The sequence below is a fragment of the Onychomys torridus genome, chromosome 11 (assembly GCF_903995425.1).
Source record: "Onychomys torridus chromosome 11, mOncTor1.1, whole genome shotgun sequence".
Lineage (NCBI taxonomy): Eukaryota > Metazoa > Chordata > Mammalia > Rodentia > Cricetidae > Onychomys > Onychomys torridus.
In genome coordinates, this window is record NC_050453.1 from 33483837 (window position 1) to 33503364 (window position 19528).

The window sequence follows — 19528 nt, forward strand, 5'->3', positions numbered from 1 at the left end:
CTTGAAAAAAGGTGATAATACTGACCATTCATGTAGAAAATTAGTCACTTCATAATCATGAACAACCTGTGCCACATGTAAATTATAATCAACCTGTATATAATTACCTTTATTCTAAAACTTACTTCCTCTAGAGAAAGATAATGGATTTTGTATTCGGTCTGATATCCTTGTATTTGGTATCCCTCCTTGATGAACTCCTCCCTTGATGTTATATAGCTTATTAATAAAGCATGGTTGGAGCTTGAATATTAAGCAGTCTAGCAGTCATTTTGTTGTTGTTGTTGTTTTCATTTTACTGTGACATCTAAAACATCGTGCCGGGCTTAGCAGTTCACACTAATCCTAGTACTCAGGAGGTGGCATCAGCAGGGTCAACACAAGTTTGAGGGCTTCGTCAGAGCGAGAGCTTGTTCCTAACGAAACAAAACACCTGCTGGCAAGTCTTTCTCCATCCAAGCGTCATAAAGAAGGTGCCGCTCATAGGTGGAGATTTTCTTTTCTTTTTTTTTTTGTTTTTTCTGAGTCACGTTCTCAATTTTGTAGCCCAGACTCATGGTTCTCCTGCCTTGGTGGCCACGTGTTAAAATGGCATATGTATACCTGGCACTCGTGACCAGGAGACCTTACACTTTTAGGGATGTTTGAAGTAGAAAACCCACGGGGAGTCAAACTGGTGCTAAGAATATGGTTTGCTCTTTCAGCAGGGTTGAGTGTCTGCCTGAATTTTCAGGCATGACCATGGAGAAAAGTGGGAACATACAATTGGAGATTCCTGACTTCAGCAACTCTGTTCTGAGCCACCTCAACCAGCTACGAATGCAAGGCCGTCTCTGTGATATTGTGGTCAATGTGCAAGGACAAGCTTTTCGGGCTCACAAAGTAGTACTGGCTGCCAGCTCTCCTTATTTCCGGGATCACATGTCCTTGAATGAAATGAGTACTGTGTCCATTTCTGTCATCAAGAACCCGACTGTTTTTGAACAGCTCCTTTCCTTCTGTTACACGGGGCGAATATGCCTGCAACTAGCAGATATTATCAGCTACCTAACAGCTGCTAGTTTTCTGCAGATGCAACATATCATAGACAAATGTACACAGATCCTAGAGGGCATTCATTTCAAAATTAATGTGGCCGAAGTGGAAGCAGAATTAAGTCAAACGAGGACAAAGCTCCCAGAGAGACCTCCAGAGTCTCACAGGGTTACACCAACTCTCAACCGCTCACTTAGCCCGCGACACAATACTACAAAGGGGAACTGGAGAGGACAGGTCAGCGCTGTGCTGGATATCAGAGAGCTCAGCCCCCCTGAGGAGTCTACCAGTCCCCAGATAATCGAACAGAGTTCTGATGTAGAGAGCCGGGAGCCCATTCTTCGAATCAACAGAGCAGGACAGTGGTATGTGGAAACAGGAATCGCAGACCAGGGGGCGCGGAGTGCTGATGAAGTTAGGGTTCTTGGAGCAGTACACATCAAAACTGAAAATCTGGAAGAGTGGCTTGGACCAGAGAATCAGCCTTCCGGAGAAGACGGGAGTAGTGCAGAGGAAGTCACAGCCATGGTGATTGACACCACAGGCCATGGTTCTATAGGACAAGAAAGTTACGCCTTAGCGTCTTCAGGAGCCAAGGTAGCTCGGCCAACCAGCAGTGAAGTTGATAGGTAAGTTTCGTTTTCCCATCTAAAGCTATTGTGTAAACATCGTTAAATGAGCCTTCTGTGTTACAGAGAGCATTTTTCTTACCTGATGTTCCTATTCAACTTACTTTGGGAGACTGGAAATACGTCAAAAGACTTGCATTATTTTTTCAAAGCAGGAAGCTCTTGGTTCTGAAGTACTCACAATGGTATGATGGTAAAATCAGCCACTTCCATGAATCAGATAGCATCTGCAGCCACTCTAGGGTCAGCTATTGCCAGGGCTCACTCTGGATTCTAGGCAAGGAGCTGATTGTCAGAAGGTGCCTGGTTATGTTGCCCTTTCTCACTATAGCATCACACAGGTAGGTAACCTTGGGAAGTTTTACTTTCCTTATAGCACTGTGTATTATATCTCTTTGCCCTTACCTACCAAGTTAGAGACAATCTGGTACCATCAATAATTGTTCTTTTTTCAAATTAGAGTAAATATAGTACAGTAATTCTAGAGAAAAGCTTTTTGAATGTTTTTCAAGTGTCACCTCACCTAGTGATGTTTCCCTTGAAGCTGCTACTCTCCTAGGCCTTGAGAGTGTCCTCACCAGTGAGGACATGGCCTATGGTCTTCACTGTTTTCTTCCTTATATGCCAAATCTGTTAACATTTCCTTTTGAAATCTAGTCATCTGAAAGAAAAATGTTACTAGTTTAGATTGGTAACATCTTATGTTCTTTTTTTATTTTCACTTATTTGTTTATTAAGAAAAGGTTTCTGTATCCCAGGCTGTTCTAGAATGCTGAGAAGTTCTCTTGCCTCAGCCTCCTGAGTGCTGGGATTACTGCCATGAGCCACCAAGTTTGGATTTTGGTGGTGGTGGTGGTGGTGGTGGTGGTGGTGGTGGTGGTGGTGGTGGTGTTTTGTTTTGTTTTTGAGACACAGTTTCTCTGTGTATCCCTGGCTGTGCTGTAACTCACTCTGTCCTAGAACTCACAGATACCTGCCTGCCTCTGCCTCCCAAATACTGGAATTAAAGGAGTATACCACCACTGCCTGGCTCATGTTTGGATTTTTTTTGAGATAGGGTCTCACTCCATAGTTCAAAATGGATTATAGCTTACTAAGTAGCCTAGACCAGCCACAAACTCATGCATTCTTCCTACTTAGGCTCCCAGGCCCTAGATTACAGGCTGGGTTATTCCCTTCCCTGCCTGAAATCGATCAAAATGGGTAAAGGCACTTTGAGCCAAGCCTGACCGTCTGAGTTCACCTGGGACCCACATGGTAGAAGGAAAGAGTGACTAACAAGCTGTCGTCTGACACACATGCTGGCACACATGCCTCTCATGAACAAACGAACAAGTATGAAATTGATCTTGGGAGCAATTAAAACCAACTAACTCATTTCTTTGATTTATAGCTGATCATGTAGACATTTAGTAGGATTTTAGCCACGTAGGTGGTCTTGTTTTGAGTATTTCCCTTCATATGACCTTAGTAGTGTAAATAATCATGAGCACAGAATACATATTCATCCCCAGTGTTGGTAAGTGTTGTCCTCCTGGATTAGAACTATAGCAGAAGTACTACCTTCTTAAATACTGGGGGGGGGGGGGGGGGGGAGCTTTAGTCTCTACAAACTATGAGTATAGATCACCATAAGAGCTGGAACAGCCAAAACCCCAGTAGTTAACGTGAGAGAAACCCAAATCGCCAGGCATCATGGAGCATGCCTGCAATCCTACCACTTGGGAGGTTGAACCAGAAAGGTTGCTGTGAGTTCAGGGACAGACTTGGAGCCTAGCCTGTGTAGTGAGTACCAGGCCACTAATGGCTTCATAGCAAGACCATAGCTCATAAAAGCAAAACAAAACTACAGACTGGATTTCATGTATGTTTTTACTCCCTTTTCAGTACTAGAGTGGAAAGCTTGTATGTAGGTTTAACTTCACCTCTTCCTTCCTTCCTTCCTTCCTTCCTTCCTTCCTTCATTCCTTCCTTCCTTCCTTCACTTACTTACTTATTTGTTTGTTTGTTTTGGTGTTTCGAGGCAAGGTTTCTCTGTGTAGCTTTGCTCCTTTCCTGGATCTTGCTTTGTAGACCAGACTAGCCTCGAACTCACAGAAATCCATCTGGCTCTGCCTCCCGAGTGCTGGGATTAAAGGCGTGCGCCACCACTGCCCGGCTAGCTTCACCTTCTGTTATGGTCTGTTTGCTTTGTCACTTTGAAAGTATTTGTTTGATTCAGCCCCATTCCTCAACTAGGGTACAGAGCAGAAACAGTTCTTGGCTCTGTTTGTCTATTGGTCCCCTGTGTGCTCCTTTTCCAACAGATTTAGTCCCTCCGGCAGCGTTGTTTCCGTGACAGAAAGATACAGAGCCAGAAGTGAGTCTCCGGGGAGAATGGATGAGCCGAAGCAACTTAGCTCCCAGGTATGTCATTCTGGATTTAGGATTGCTGTCTTGCTTGAAGAACTTGTCACTGAATAAACAGAATAGAATGAATAAGAAAGATTAGGACGAACAGCAGTGACCTGTTAAATATTAGATTTGATATATATTAATTTTTTTCTTGATTTTGCTTGTGAGTATGCTAGAATTAGAATTTGAGATTCAGAAAGAAAAAAAAGTAACTGGGGTAGAATACTGGCTCAGCAGTTAAAAGTACTTACTGCTCTTGCTGAAAACCCTGCTTTGGTTCCCAGTGCACACCCGTCTAACTCCAGTTCCAGGGGATCCAATGCCCTCTTCTGACCTCTGCAGACACCAGGCACACACATGTTTCATATATGTTTATATATGTAGGCAAGGTACTCCTACACACACAAAAAAAAGTCTTTTTTTTTTTTATTTTTGAATATTTATTACGTAGAGCTCAGCATATGGGTTTAGTATTTTCTTCAAGGAAAGCTAGACAGAGTGGCTTTAGGGCAATAGACCATGCAAACCTCAGCGGTATCATCCCCAGTTGTGTGGCTGAAGATGACCAAAGTGTGCCATAACCCACACCACCTTGTGGCAGAAGGTTCTGGTTCTCTGCAGCCTGGAAGAAGAGCGCAAAGGAAAGACTACTGTTCAGGGGCTTTATGCCTCAGTCACTGGGGAAGCAGGTGAACTAGACAGATTGTAAAAGCCTGTCTCTAAGGTACAGCCAACCCAAACATCCTGACACATGGAGGGACAAACCAGATATGGCACTCCCATCTTATGTTCAAGAGATTCTGACCCATGCTGTATGGCTTGAGCTAAGATTTTTGTTTTGTTTTGTTTTGCTTTACTTTAAATATGGAACTTTTTCCTGATTATAGAGATACCTATAAACCTAAAAGTAAAATAAAGTCCTTAACATTATACCTTTGGGTCATTTGATTTGGGGTAGGTAGGTAATATATATGTGTATATAGTTGTTAGTCTATATAATATTTATTTGTGTACATATAAGCAAATTGCTTGTGCATTTCTGTATATTTATTCTTTTGTGTGAATATATCTTTCTATTTATTTGCACCCTGAATCTTCCATCATACTACAAAGTTCTAAAGGCTAGGTATGATGGTGCACATCTCTAATCCCAGCACTTGGGAAATAGAGGCAGAATTGCTGCAAATTTGTGGCCAGCCTGAGCTATTTAATGCATTCCAGGCCAGTTGTGGATATAGAGTAAAACCCCATCTTTAAAAACAAAGACTCATGACAACGATGGCTTCTGTATTCTTCCCAACTCTCCTGGGCTAGCGAAGTGACTGGTTGACATTTTGGTTCATTTTTTACAGATCTCAATTATTGAGAATTGATTTTTCAAAGCTGTAAACCACATAGAACACAATCAATGAAACACTTCAGCCCGTAAAAAGGAAATATAAGTAGGTTAAGATTGCCTAACTTGTTCAAATCCCAGCACCCACATGGCAGCCAACAACTGTCTGTAACTCAAACATCTGACCTGCAGGCAAAACACCAATGCATATAAAGTAAAAGTAAATAAACTAAAAAAAATAAAAAAATAAAAAAATAAAAAAAAACCTAACTTGCCTGGAATAGTAATGTATGACTTTAATGGCAGCACTGGGGAGCAGAGGCAGGTGGATAGAGCTCTGTCATTTAAAAGCCAACCTGGTCTACTAAGCAAATTCCAGGCCAGCAAGGGCTATGTGGTAAGACCCTGTCTTTAAAAAAAAAATTTTTTTAATAGAATAACTTTTTTTTTATTACAATTTCTTGTTATCTAAACCACTGGATATTTGTTATGTATATTGGTATACTAATAACAGTAAGATATTGTTACACGCTACATTTTTTTTGGAGTTTTTGTTTTTGTTTTTCAAGGCAGGGTTTCTCTGTGTAGTTTTGGTGCCTGTCTGGGATCTCGCTCAGTAGACCAGGCTGGCCTCGAACTCACAGAGATCTGCCTGGTTCTGCCTCCCGAGTGCTGGGATTAAAAGTGTGCACCACCACCACGGCAGCCGCCGCCTGGCTTGGATTTTTTTTGTTGTTGATAGTGTTTTGAGGCAGGATCTCCATAGCCTAAGCCAACCTCAAACATAATCCTCCTGACTTTGCCTCCCTAGGGCTAGGATTACAAATGTGTGCCAATACACTGCACTATTTTTTAGTTTTAATTGAGTGGTAGAGAAAATGTTAAGAGCTAAGAGGAAAAGTAATTAGAATGCTTTTTCTCTCCATCTCTCAAGTTTTGTATAATTACATACAAAGGTAACTAATTATGCAAATAGATGCAGTGATTAGGGCAGATCTTAACAGCTTTATAGACTAATACAAACACACAGAAAGAATATAAGTGCTTGCAGGCATTTATTAGGCTTAGTGTCCACATAATGCAAGTAAAGTTAAAAACCGATTTGTGTATTCATGTCGTGCAGAGGGTGGTGCACGCGGATATATGGAGGTTAGAAGCAAACCTCAGATGTGCCTTTTACCAAGATTTTTATTGAGAAAGGGTCTCTAACTGGCCTCAGTCTCAAAGGTTCTGCTAGGCTGGCTGGCCAGGGATCCCTGTTTGTCTCTGCATTCCCAGTGCTAGAATTAAAAACTCATGCCGCCACACCCAGCTTTTTTACTTGGCTTCTGAGGATGAACTCAGTCCTAATGTTTGCATGGCATGTAAGTCCTTTACTGACTGAGCCATCTCCCAGCTGTGGATTTATTTTTTCTTCTAAGTAGATTTTAAATGCAGTTTCCACCTTCCTTCCCTTTTCTTCCTATTCCTTAAAAAAAAAAAAAAATTATTATTTTTAACTAGCTGTGTCTGTGTAGTTTTGTGCACAGGAGTACAAATGCCTGTGGAGGCCAGAAGAGGGCCTTGGTGCCTACAGTGCTTTGACTGAGAATGGCCCCATAGGCTAATATAATTGAATGCGTGGTGCCCAGCTGTGGAAGGATTAGGAGGAGGTGTGGCCTTGTTGGAGCAGGTGCATTGCTGAGGGTGGGCTTTGAGGTTTCAAAAGCTCACACCAGGCCATCTGGCTCTTGCTGGGGGTCGGATCAGATGTGAACTCCAGCACCATGTCTGCTACAATCCCAACAAGGATAGGATGTACTCCTCTGAAATTGTAAGCAAGCCCCCAGTTAAATGCTTTATTGTAGACATTGCCTTGGCTATAGTTTTCGTCACAGCAATAGTAACCCTAAGACAACTCCAGGAGTTCAAGATATTGTGGGAACAGAACTCAGGTCCTCTAGAAAAGCAACAAATGCTTTTTAACTACTGAGCCATACCTCTAGCTCCATCCTTCCCTATTTTGAGATAAGAGCTTTGTTGCCCAGGCTGTTCTTAAACTCTTTGGGTTAAAATCTGCCTGCCTTAGTCTCTCCAATTAACTGGAGCTACTATTATGCACCACTCTGTCAGGCTTTAAATGCTGGAATTACAAGAATACAGCACCATGCCTGGCCTATGTGTAGGTTTTCATTGTAATTAGGATAGAGATCATATTGGAATTATATAAGGTGTTTACCTGGCTAAAGCAGAAGATACAGTCTATAAAGCCATAGAATATAAATAATACTATCTAAGGCTGGTGTGGTGGCTCCTCAGGTAAGGGTACCTACTGCTAAGCCTGACAACTTGGGACCAACCACTTGTGTCTGTCTGTCTGTCTGTCTGTCTCTGTCTCTCTCTCTCTCTGTCTCTCTCTCTCTCTCTCTCTCTCTCACACACACACACACACACACACACACACACACACACACACACACACACACACACTCCTCTCCCCCTCTTCCCCTTCTCACTATAACTAAATGTAATTTTATGATTTTTGTTATTTTTATTGGGGGAGTGGAGGGTGTCAGAAGTCTGTCTGATGTAGGTATTGAAAACTGAACTCTGGTCACCTGGAAGAACAGCAAATACTGTTAACCACCAAGCCATCTCTTCCTAATAAATGTAATACTTTTTTTTTAAAAAAAGTACTGTCTAGAAATGATTCAAAGGATAAGATAAATCTACACAATATATAAAAAAATTACTATGGTAAATTCGTTTACTGGTTATTTTCCTGGGCCCACAGAAGACCAAAGCAGAGCAAAGATTTATGAGTTGTTTTTGTTTTGTTTTGTTTTGTTTTTTATTATTTATACAGCATGTATGACTGCAAGCCAGAAAAGGGCACCAGATCTCATTACAGATGGTAGTGGGCCACCATGTGGTTGCTGGGAATTGAACTCAGGACCTCTGGAGGGGAAGTCAGTGCTCTTAACCTCTGAGCCATCTCTCCAGCCTGATTTATGGTTTTAATGCATTTATTTGCTGTGTGTGTGCGTGGTGGGTGTGCACATTTGCATTTCATAAAGAGTATGGCTATCAGAGGACAGCTTGTAGCAGTTGGCTCTTTTCTTCCATCATGTGGACCACTGGGAATCAGCTTAGGTTATCAGGCAGGTAGGTACCTTTACCTACTGAGATATCTTACTGGCCCACTTACATTATTATGAGCAAAAAAGAGAAAAGAAAAAGAAAACTGATGCATTGAAAATACTGGAGCAACCAGGCGGTGGTGCTCACACCTTTAACCCCAGCACTCGGGAGGCAGAGGCAGGCAGATCTCCGTGGGTTCTGACAGCCAGAGCTCACAGAGAAACCCTTTCGCAAAGTCAGTCAATCAATACAAGAAAATACTGGAATAACAGGGAAATGGTGGCTCAAGTCTTTAATCCCAGAGCTCAGGAGGCAGAGGCAGTCAGATGCCAGCACCCACATGCAGGAAAGAGAAAACAGACTCCACAAAGTTGTCTTCTGACTTGTATATACATAGTACACATACAAATAAATAAATGCAATAAAAGATTTTTAACTGGTTGATAGACTAGACTTCCTGAAAGACTGCCAAAGTTACTTCTAAAAATCATTTACTTTTTTCTACCAGTGGAAAGTTAAAACTACTTGGACTAGTTTTCCATGTAAGTTACAGTCTTTCTAGCTCAGCTGTTACTCATCAGAATTGACTGTCTGTTTTGACATATAGACTTCTCAGCGCTGCTGTAACCCTGTCAGATTCTTTCTCTGTGTCTTGATTCTGAGATTCCTCCTCCTCCTGAGTCCACTGAAAGCCCCACTCCCACGTTCTCCTTACCCTAATTAGTCCAGTGTTCTATGATCTTTTTTTTTCTTAAACCACTATTATAGCATTTCACATGCATTATTTTTCCTTTGTTTTTTTTAATGGAAGGCAAGCACTCTACGATGAAGAAAATCCCCAGCCTCTTACCTTTTCCTGATTCTCTACTAATTCACATAAATTATTCCTTTCCTGTTTGTTTGATTTTGTGGTTCTTGTCAAATTGAAGTCTCCTTGAGAGCAGAGACTGTTTCTAACCTTAATTATTATCTTTGACATTGTCTTGTCACTTTTACTTCTATGAATACTAATGGTTGATTTTGTCATTGCAAATATCACAAACTATGAAAATTATAGCTACTAAATGGGGTTATTTAGTTGTTTGTGAAATCGGTTAAAGGAGAAAACCAAAATTCCCAGTTTTGAAGAGCTTTAAATAACATTAGTGATTGTTTGGTTCCTTTTCAGTTTTTGAGTATCTGTTAGCAATTAAAGATTAAAATAATGGGAAACCTTGAAGTCCGTGTCAATACATGGGATATTAGCCAGGCAGTGGTAACACACTCACATCTCTGAAGTTTGAGGCCAGCCTTGTCTATGCAGAGAAACCTTGTCTCAAAAAAACAAGAAAAAAGTACAGAAATTTTCAGTGGTGGTAATTCACCCTGTTATCCCAGCACTTGGGAAACTGAGTCAGGAGGGTCACTTCAAGTTTGAAGCTGGTCTGGGCTATATAGAGTTCTAAGTCAGCCTACACTGTAGAATAATACTATGTGTCAAACTGAGAAATCAAAAAGTAAAAGAAATCATTCATTTATATGTATTTGTTGTTTGGTTTTCCCAGACTGGGTTTCTGTGTGTAGCCCTGGCTGTCCTAGAACTCACTCTGTAGACTAGACTGGTCTTGAACTACCCCCTACCTCTGCCTTCCAAATACTGGGATAAAAGACATGTTCCACCATGCCTGGTGGAATAATTAATTCTTAAAATGATTTTTGAAGCAAGTACTGATTGAATTCATGGTTATTTGGCAATGCAGAATATCCCTGTATGTATATATTATAGGAAATTGCGGAGTGAGACAGAGAAAACCACAAGGCACCATTTTTAGAGGTACCATTTTTATGGCCTTCCTTCATTTCTTTATTATTTTTTAAAATTACATTTGTGTGTGTGAGTGCACACATTCATGCGCACATGGCAGCAGAAGCAGCCATAGCTGCCAGAGGGTCAGAGGACAACTTGGAGGAATCAGTTCTCTCTATCCACCAAGTGGATCCCAAGGGTTGAACTCATATTGTCGGACTTTTGGGGGGAGGGTGCTGTTGTTTTGAGACAGAGACCTGGCTGTCCTGGAATTCACTAGTAGAACAGGCTGGCCTTGAACTCCTAAGTGCTGGGATTAAAGGCCCTAGTTGTCTGACTTTTCATCTAGTGTTTTTACCCACTGAGCCCACTTGTCAGCCCTCCTCCTTTGTCAAAGTTCAAAGCAAAAACTACCGAAGTTATAATGCTTCCTTTGTTATTTGCTCTTCAATTGCAACTTTACTGTGATCGTTTAAAATGAGATTAGTCACAGTGCATGGTTTTTGTTTTGTTTTGTTTTGTTTTTTTTTTGGGGGGGGGTTGTTTGTTTTTCAAGACAGGGTTTCTCTGTATAGCTTTGCGCCTTTCCTAGAACTCGCTTTGGAGACCAGGCTAGCCTCGAACTCACAGAGGTCCACCTGCCTCTACCTCTCGAGTGCTGGGATTAAAGGTGTACACCACCACCACCGCCCGGCTAAATGCATGGTTTTTGTAATCCTAGTTCAGTGGTTATTAAAATGCATCATTTTGTGTGTGTGATGTGTGTTGTGATTTTATTCAAAGTTAGGAAGTTTGTTTTTTTTTTAGGAAATTATATCCTTATGATTATAAATAAAATAAATTTGAAGTTGACTTGCTACCTGAGGATAGAAAGGAAACTGGATGCAAAATATATGTATATGTACATACATACAAGTTTATAATACTTAATATATACACACAAATACATGAGTTTGTAATGTTTAAATATCACAGTTATTGAACTAAAGTGCTCAAGTGTGTTAGTTCTTTCACACAACCTCTGAAGGAAATGATTGAGAAAACTAAGGATAATTAATGGAATTCAAATTTGAACCCAGGGCACTCTTAACTCTTACATGATGTTATGCATTCAAATTTTTACAAAATACCTGAGTTTGATGATATAATACCAGGCACACAGGAGACTAAACAGGAACATACCCTGAGCTAGGGATATTTGAGGCTAGCCTGGGCAATACATTGAGACTTCGTTGCTAAAATAAGATTTTGGGTTTTGTTTGTTTGTTTGTTTTGGTTTTTCGAGACAGGGTTTCTCTATAGCTTTGGAGCCTGTCCTGGAACTCACTTTGTAGACCAGGCTAGCCTTGAACTCACAGAGATCCACCTGCCTCTGCCTCCTGAGTGCTAGGATTACAGGCGTGTGCCACCACACACGCAGATTTTGTTTTTTGAGACAAAGTCTCACTTGTAGCCCTGACTGACCTTGAACTTCTGGTAATCCTCATGTGTCTACCTCAGTGCTGGAATGAAAGATTACAAGTGTGAGCCATCAGGGTTGGGGATTTAGCTCAGTGGTAGAGCGCTTGCCTAGCAAGTGCAAGGCCCTGGGTTCAGTCCTCAGCTCTGGGGGGAAAAAAACCCAAGTGTGAGCCTTCATATCCATTCAAGTTCTTAAAAATATATCTCACGGTACTATTAGCAATTTTTAGTCTCATGAGAATACACCATACTGCTATGGGCTGCAGAAAAATATTATAAGAACTCAGCTGGTTGTGGCAAAGCCACTACCTGAAGGGATCAAGGAATTCCTCCAGAGGAAGCCAAATCCCAGGGAGCACTTGGTGTTATTTGGATTGTTATATATCAACTATCTTCTGTTATGAAAATCGTGTGTGCCTTCATAGTTTTCCCAATTGATTTTTCTCTAAGAATTGCTAACAGTGTGGACTGATTACTCTTTGGACTTACACATTCAAGTATTTGGAGAACAACCTCAGGAAAGGCTTCCTCCCCACCAGCCCATACATTTCTCCCCTTTTAGCGCTGGAATCAGATATCTCCCTTAGCTACATTCAAGGACTAACAGGAATAACAGTCCAAACCACCACCATGCAATGACCTTTTTATGAATGGAAAAATTGAGCCTCTGGGAAATGACTCTGTGTTTTGTCTTTGGTCACTTAGGATTTATTGGTAAGATACTTCCTTATTCTTTCTGTGAGTTCTGTTTTGATGACCTAGGGAAATGAATTAAAATTCTGTGTGAAACAAATCAAAAGCTAGATACTGTGGATCATAGTCTATACTCCTCACTGGGGAAGTTGAGGCAGGAAGATTGCCAAAAATTTAAGACCAGCCTGGGCATGATAGTGAGACCCTGTCTAAAAACACCATAAGCCTCAGTATACAGTTCAACCCTTGATTTTACACACTGGTTTCCAGATCTGCTGAGGAACTGCCTCCTTTGGAAATGCTGAGAAGCCCTGTCAGGCTGGCATGTGAGAGAGAGAGACAAAAGAAAAACATATGGAATTGTTAACTAGGTGAATCTTTCTCTAGTTAGTCCAATATTTTATTTCCTTTGCATTAGTACCTTGGCTTCTGTTAAAAATTGTAATTGTTTCCTACATAGTTTTATGTTTTAAAAAGTGACTGTAATGACTTTAGTAGTCAATAGCCCCTCCCCCAAAATTTTAATTTCTGAATAGTGATATTTAGCATAGAATTTTGAGCCAAAAGTGTCTGTCACTCTAAAACGTATTTTAAATATTTATTTATTTATTTATTTTTAAGCAGAGTTTGACTATGTAGTCCTGGCTAGCCTCAAACTCACTGTGTAGACCAAGCTGGCCTGGAACTCAAGAGCTCTACCAGCATCTGCCCCTCAAGTTTTGGGACTAAAGACATGCACCACCATACTCAGCTTTATTACTTTTTCAAATTATGTGTGTTTCTATAGCGGAGGCGGGGCACAGGCTATGCGCAAATGCCTGCAGAAGCCAAAAGCATCGGATCCCCCTAGATCTGAAGCTACAGGCAGTTGTAAGCAACCAGACATGGGTGCTAGGAACCAAACTCTGGTCCTCTGCAAGAGCTATGCACACTCTTAACAACTAAGCCATTTTTCTAGACCCCAATCCAAAACTTTGTAAGCTACTTGTTTAAAAGTATATATTCTTATCCTTCCAGTTTTGGGGTGGGAAGACCCCATGTCTTCAGCCAGTGTACTCTGAAGTCACTTACAACTTTTTAGTTTTTAAGGAGCTGGAGAGAAACTCAGTGGTTAAGAGCACTGGCTGCTCTTCCAGAGGACTCAGGTTCAATACCTAGCATCCACAAGGGACTCAAAACTCTTTGTAACTTTAGTTCTAGAGGACCTGGCACCCATTTCTGGTCTCCAAGAACACCAGACACACATGAAACATAAACATACGTGCAGGCAGAACACCCATACACAAAATAATAAAAAATGTAAAAAAAATTTTTTAGTTTTTAGCGTGATAATGATGTGCTGATATATTACATTATTGCCTACAAATTGTATATATTTGTTATAAAGCTAGCAAACTGCTGATTAACATGGTAATAAAGTATCATAAAGGAAATTTTATTATATTTGCCTTTATATACTCCAAACTTTCATATGTAGTAGACACAAGCCACATTTGAATTTTTGTTTTAATTAGTTAAAAGCAATTGAAATTGAAATATAAAGAAAAAGGTATATAAGGCATGAGGACCAGGAACTAAAGAGAGGAAAAAGCATGTAGTTAGTTAAGCTTTGGAGCAACACAGTTCAGCTGAGATTCATGTGGAGGAGGACTCAGAAGCTTCCAGCCTGAGGAAACAAGATCACCTGAGGAACTAGCAAGGTGAGATAGCTGTGGCTTGTTCTGCTTCTCTGATCTTCCAGTAATCACCCCAATAACTGGCCTCAGGTTTGATTTCATTAACAAGTACCTTTTAAGATTCCTACCACATTAAGTAGTTCAAATTATAGAGCCTTTCCATCACAGAAAGTTATATATACTCTGTAGTTGATTGTCTAGAATATAGTTGTAAAGATAGAATCAGGGGATGGCATTGAGGGCTCATATTTTCCTATTGCTATAAAATAGTACTAAATAAGAAGTTTTCAGTTTTACTTTTGGTTTTAGTTTTTTGAGACATGTCTCGTTAGTCCAGGCTGGTTCTCAACTCCCTATGTAGCCAAAGATTTCTTGAACTCCTAATCCTGATGTTTCTACCTCTCAAGTGTAGCAGAGGCTTAATAAACATCCAGTTCATCAGCCAGAACTTTGTGTTGCTCTTTTTTTTTATTCTTTTTTGTTCTTAAAATTTATTTATTTCCATCTTATGTGCATGGGTGTTTTGCCTGCATGTGTGTCTGTGTGAGGGTGTCAGATCTTGGAGTTACAGACAGTTGTGAGCTGCCATTTGGGTGCTGGGAATTGAACTCTGGTCCTCTCGAAGAGCAGTCATTGCTCCCAACCACTGAGCTATCTCTAGCCCCTTTGTTGCTCTTTTTACAGTGATGGAATAATGCTCTCAGAATTATTCTTGCATTTTTATGTTAATATATTTGCTTTTTGATAGTGCTTCCCTCTTGGCTCTCCATTACAAGTAAGTGTACATGGGTAGGAATGTAACATGTAACTAGGGGATCGAGCATTTGCCTGGTTTGCACAACCCCCCCCCCCCCCCCCCCCCCCCGTTCTATTCCCGACACCACACAGATACACAAAAGTATACATCCTAGTAACAGTTGTCAGTAGATTGGGTTGCTTTTAGCAAACATGCTTAATGTTATGTAAATAGTCACTTATTCTTCTGACACAGGTAGAAGAGTCAGCAATGATGGGAGTAAGCGGCTATGTGGAGTATCTCCGAGAACAGGAAGTATCTGAGCGGTGGTTCCGGTATAACCCCCGTCTCACCTGCATCTACTGTGCCAAATCTTTCAACCAAAAGGGAAGTCTGGACCGCCACATGCGCCTGCATATGGGAATTACACCATTTGTCTGCCGAATGTGTGGCAAAAAATACACCCGGAAAGATCAGCTGGAATATCACATCCGCAAGCACACAGGCAACAAGCCTTTTCACTGTCATGTTTGTGGCAAGAGTTTCCCCTTCCAGGCCATCTTGAATCAGCACTTTCGAAAAAACCACCCTGGCTGTATACCGCTGGAAGGGCCTCACAGCGTTTCTCCTGAGACAACTGTTACTTCTCGGCAAGCCGAAGAAGGCTCACCGTCGCAGGAAGAGACAGGTGCCCCTGGGGAATGTGCCCAGGGCTCAGTGTCTACTACTGGGCCAGATTGAAACACTGGGGGGGAGGGGGCAGACCCTCCTTCCCCTTTGGGTTGTAACCAGCCCATATCAGGACCAGGGGCTGGTGCTTAGATTCACAAAATGCCACATCGCTCGACTAGAAGATGTTCCCATGGTGTTGCCAAATTAGAGGATCCACGTGCAGAAAGCATTAAGGCTTTTCTCCTCTTTCCCACCTCACACTTTGGAAAATAATCAAGCAAATCAGCTTCTAATTCAGGGATCAACAGCCTTGGTTTGTTAACTTTATAAGAAAACAATGTTTTTAACAAAACTGATCAGTGAATGGTCATTTATCTACCAGTCATGATTGAACACTGTACTTAGGTCCATATCATCTTGGTGGGTGAAATCCTAGATCTAAAAAAGCAACAGGAGCTTTGGGCAACTGAAGCAGCCTATCAGAAGTAGGAAAGGTAGTCACAACGGAGAGGAAGGGGAGTCTTTCCTTCCTCTTCCCTGCCAGAGCATGCATTTCCATATTTTAAGAAAAAAAAAAGAACGCTGGTGATTCTTATTATCTAAAATGTTCGGCTGTCTTTGCCCTGAGAAGGCATCTAATACTTTGCCTGGTTGTTTCATGTGATTGGCTACCTTGGAGCAGTATCACCTGAAGCACGTTAGGCAGGTAGAAGAAGTAAAGTGAGCAGCCAAGCATTTCCAGTGGGCACTTGTACATCTGGGAGCTTGAGAAGGAGAAGCAGGGAAGGAAGTATTTATGCTTTGCAAATACCAGACAGCACAGAGCTGAGCTGCAGTTTTCTGATTGGTGTTTGTAAGCTCTGACACTTGCATACATCCACAATAGTTACAAAAATGTTTCTGGTCCTGTTAGGCTGACTACCAAAACTGCATCCTCTTCAGCTCCTAGTTTCATATAACAGCAATATTGTACATCAAAAATGTCACTTTCCAGTGAAATGAGTCTGGATTGTATTTTTAAATCCACAGGTCTCCACATTTGATAATTTTTATATGAAGTTTTTAAACAGGTTTTTTTCTGCAATACTGTAGTTGAAGAGAGATTCAACGTTGTTGTTCTTATTGCACCACAGTTTCATTTCCTTCTACGCGTTTTGTACTTTATATTTTCAGTCCAGTGAAGAGCTTCACTTAAATCTATGTCTTGGTTGTGCAAATCTATATATAATTCATCAACCAATTAGCAAATTGCTGGTGACTCCGAGAGCTTTGTTTTTTGTTTTTTGTTTTTTGTTTTTTATGTTTTAAATAATACACTACAGGGCACTTCACTTACAAGAAACTATCTTGCACAATCATGTTGCAATAAATGATCAAGGGATCAATTTTTATCAGGTGTGGTTACATAATCATTCCTAAGATTTTTGTAAAACTTCAAGGGACTTTCTTAGTGATTTTGAGGTTTTTCTGAGATTCTTAATCCAGCTCTGAAAGAATTTACCAAACACATAGAGCTTTATATGCCCTGTCTTGAATGCAGAAAGAGAGTAGGAATGTTAAACAATACAGGCAAAAAGATGCTTGAATTCTACAGTGCAAATAGAAGTCTCTAGATTCTCAAATGATTTTTAAAGAATATTTAAATGTGTAATGGTTTAAGTAATTGTTTTGGTACAGGGATGTGGACGAAGCTAAGAGATTTGGGAGAGGGGCTGGTCCTGCCTGCACTAGTGAGCCATTGATGAGAATGGGAAGTTTGTGCTCCTTCCCTGTGAGCACCTGCCTTGTGGTGTGGAAAGGGGGGAAATACATTTTTGATGGTAAGAAACTGGAATGCAAAGGGTAGCTTTAAGCAATCTGAGAATTGTATATACTGTATCACTAGAGAAAGGTTTTCTCTTCTGACAAAGTATAGAAATTCGTCTTTTAAAGGATCTTATGGTGCTCCAGTTGAAGAGCCTGCCCTGAAAAGCAGCACTGGAGAGTAGTCCCTTATCTTTGATGATCATAGGCAAGCTTCTTGCTACTTAGTTGGGCAACAGCATAACAGTGAAGACTGTCTCCTAGAGCCACCTTGGGGATTACTGTGCTCTGTGGCATAGAAACAGAGTTGAAGTTCTCAGAAAACATTTTAGCTATATTCGAGGCTTTCAGTGGACAGACATGGTCATTACTGAACAGGCAGGGAGCTGGGAAGTACAGAAGATGCTGCTTTAGATGAATTTTTTTTTAAGCCAACCAAAAATATTTTAAGTCTACCCTACTTTTGAAAAGTTAAGTTGTATGCTGAAAAGTTGTTTTTTGCATTGTTAGCTTTTTAGGTTATATGTGAGAAAATAGAGCTTTTAACTATTACCAAATTATAAAGTTCAAGTGCAGTAATTTCTGTAAAGAGAAACTTCAGAGCACTTATCAGCACTCCATCCAAGGTCAGCCACCAACATCTTGAATGGGGTAGAGGTTGTTACATTCGTGTGGAGGTGTTAGGCACGTGTGGGGGTTCCCCTCTGTTTTCACTCATTTCTAATAGGTTTTTCCTGTACTGATACTGTGAATAGACTGCTTCCGGTCCTAGGACCACATCAGCACAATCTTCTCTGCTGGTCTCTCCTCTAATTGGCCTAGCCAGAGCCATGAAATTCATGAGACTTCTAGCCAGGCTACCTTTGAAACGAAGTTTTCAAATATCCTCATCTGTTTTAGTTAGAAGTGATACCTTTCTAAATATCCAGGATTCTTACCCAGATTCACTGTGACATTGTCCTACTTCTTTGCTAGCATCACTGTAGGGTCATAAGGGTGAGTAGTATACTGTCTATGTGAATGAATACGGTGTGTACAAGAAGTATGCTCATTCAGGGTGTACTAAATGGACTTTATCTGATGCTGAAACTTACTACCAAATCTTGACTTGCACACGTCACCTTGTAAGGGAACTGCATTAACAGTGGGAGCTAAATCAGTCGATAACCTAATGCCATGAAACTGCAGTGTAGCCAGGACTATTCCGATTGAGAGGCACTCAGCAGAGGAGCTATCCAGTATTGTCAGAGAAAGCAGAGAGTTGGCCACATGGGTGTATCTGGTTTCACTCTAAATAGACTTTTATTCTCTCGGAATCCTGATACTGATAGAAACTGTGGCATTCACATGGCAGTAACACTGTATTTACTCAGAAAGGCTCTTCCTAATGAATTCTTCTCTTTTTACTCAGAACCGTAATTACCTCTAAACTGAGTTGAATTTTATTTTGTGTAAATTCCAAGCAATTCCATAGTTTTTTGGGGGGATTGTTTTGTTTTTGGTATTTGAGGCAGAGTCTTTGCTATGTAGCCCTTGCTGTGCTGGTTCTCACTCTATAGCTCAGCAGGGCCTTGAACTCATAGGAATCCTTCTGCCTCAGCCTCATAAGTACTGAAGATTATAGGCATGTTCCACCACACCTGGCCCCCATTCCATTTTATTCTACTAAAGAACTAAATCTAATCTTGACCACATAAAACTGAATTAGTTTGTAAAAGACAAAGAAGAAAGAAAGCAGTAAGAAAAGTTTTCTTGTATTGTTGCATTTTTTCTGTTTCCAGTGCCCTTGACATCAGTGAGACAAAGATGGTATGAGAGTAAACATAGACTGTCCCTGCTTCTTTATTGTGGAAATCCAGCTTTGCTAGGAATTGTCTGTGGAAGAGTGATGTGTGGAACTTCATTTTTTAATAGCTGAGTAGTCCTTTGTCCAAGAAATAGCTTTTACACAGTCTTACTACTAACTCACACTACTTGTTTATTTTAACTGGTGTAATTACTTTTTGTTTAACACAGAGGTCTAGTTTAAAGAAATAGAAACAGTGGAAAATGGAAAAGGAAAGACTTTCTTTTGTTTTTTGGTTTTGTTTTTTTCCTCTCTCCTTTTTAGTTTTTGAGACAGGGATTCTCGGTGTAGTCCTGGCTGTCCTGGAACTCTGAAAACCAGCCTGGCTTGGAATTCAGAGA

The 19528-nt window shown here is 40.8% G+C and overlaps 1 protein-coding gene across 1 annotated transcript; it reads left to right on the top strand.

The window, feature by feature from the left end:
- The first annotated feature begins 723 nt into the window (after positions 1 to 723).
- Positions 724 to 18854, top strand: Zbtb37 (zinc finger and BTB domain containing 37). Its single transcript, XM_036202446.1, has 3 exons — positions 724 to 1664; positions 3971 to 4070; positions 15122 to 18854. The coding sequence occupies exons 1-3, from the start codon at positions 736 to 738 to the stop codon at positions 15605 to 15607; spliced, it is 1515 nt and encodes a 504-aa protein (XP_036058339.1). The 5' UTR covers positions 724 to 735; the 3' UTR covers positions 15608 to 18854.
- The last annotated feature ends 674 nt before the right edge of the window (positions 18855 to 19528 follow it).

What these genes read in the sequence shown, in the direction of transcription:
- Zbtb37 (XM_036202446.1), top strand. Translation starts at nt 736, where the DNA reads ATGACCATGGAGAAAAGTGGGAACATACAATTGGAGATTCCTGACTTC. An exon ending in ACCAGCAGTGAAGTTGATAG is followed by an intron (nt 1,665 to 3,970) that starts GTAAGTTTCGTT and finishes CTTTTCCAACAG; the next exon opens with ATTTAGTCCCTCCGGCAGCG. An exon ending in CGAAGCAACTTAGCTCCCAG is followed by an intron (nt 4,071 to 15,121) that starts GTATGTCATTCT and finishes CTTCTGACACAG; the next exon opens with GTAGAAGAGTCAGCAATGAT.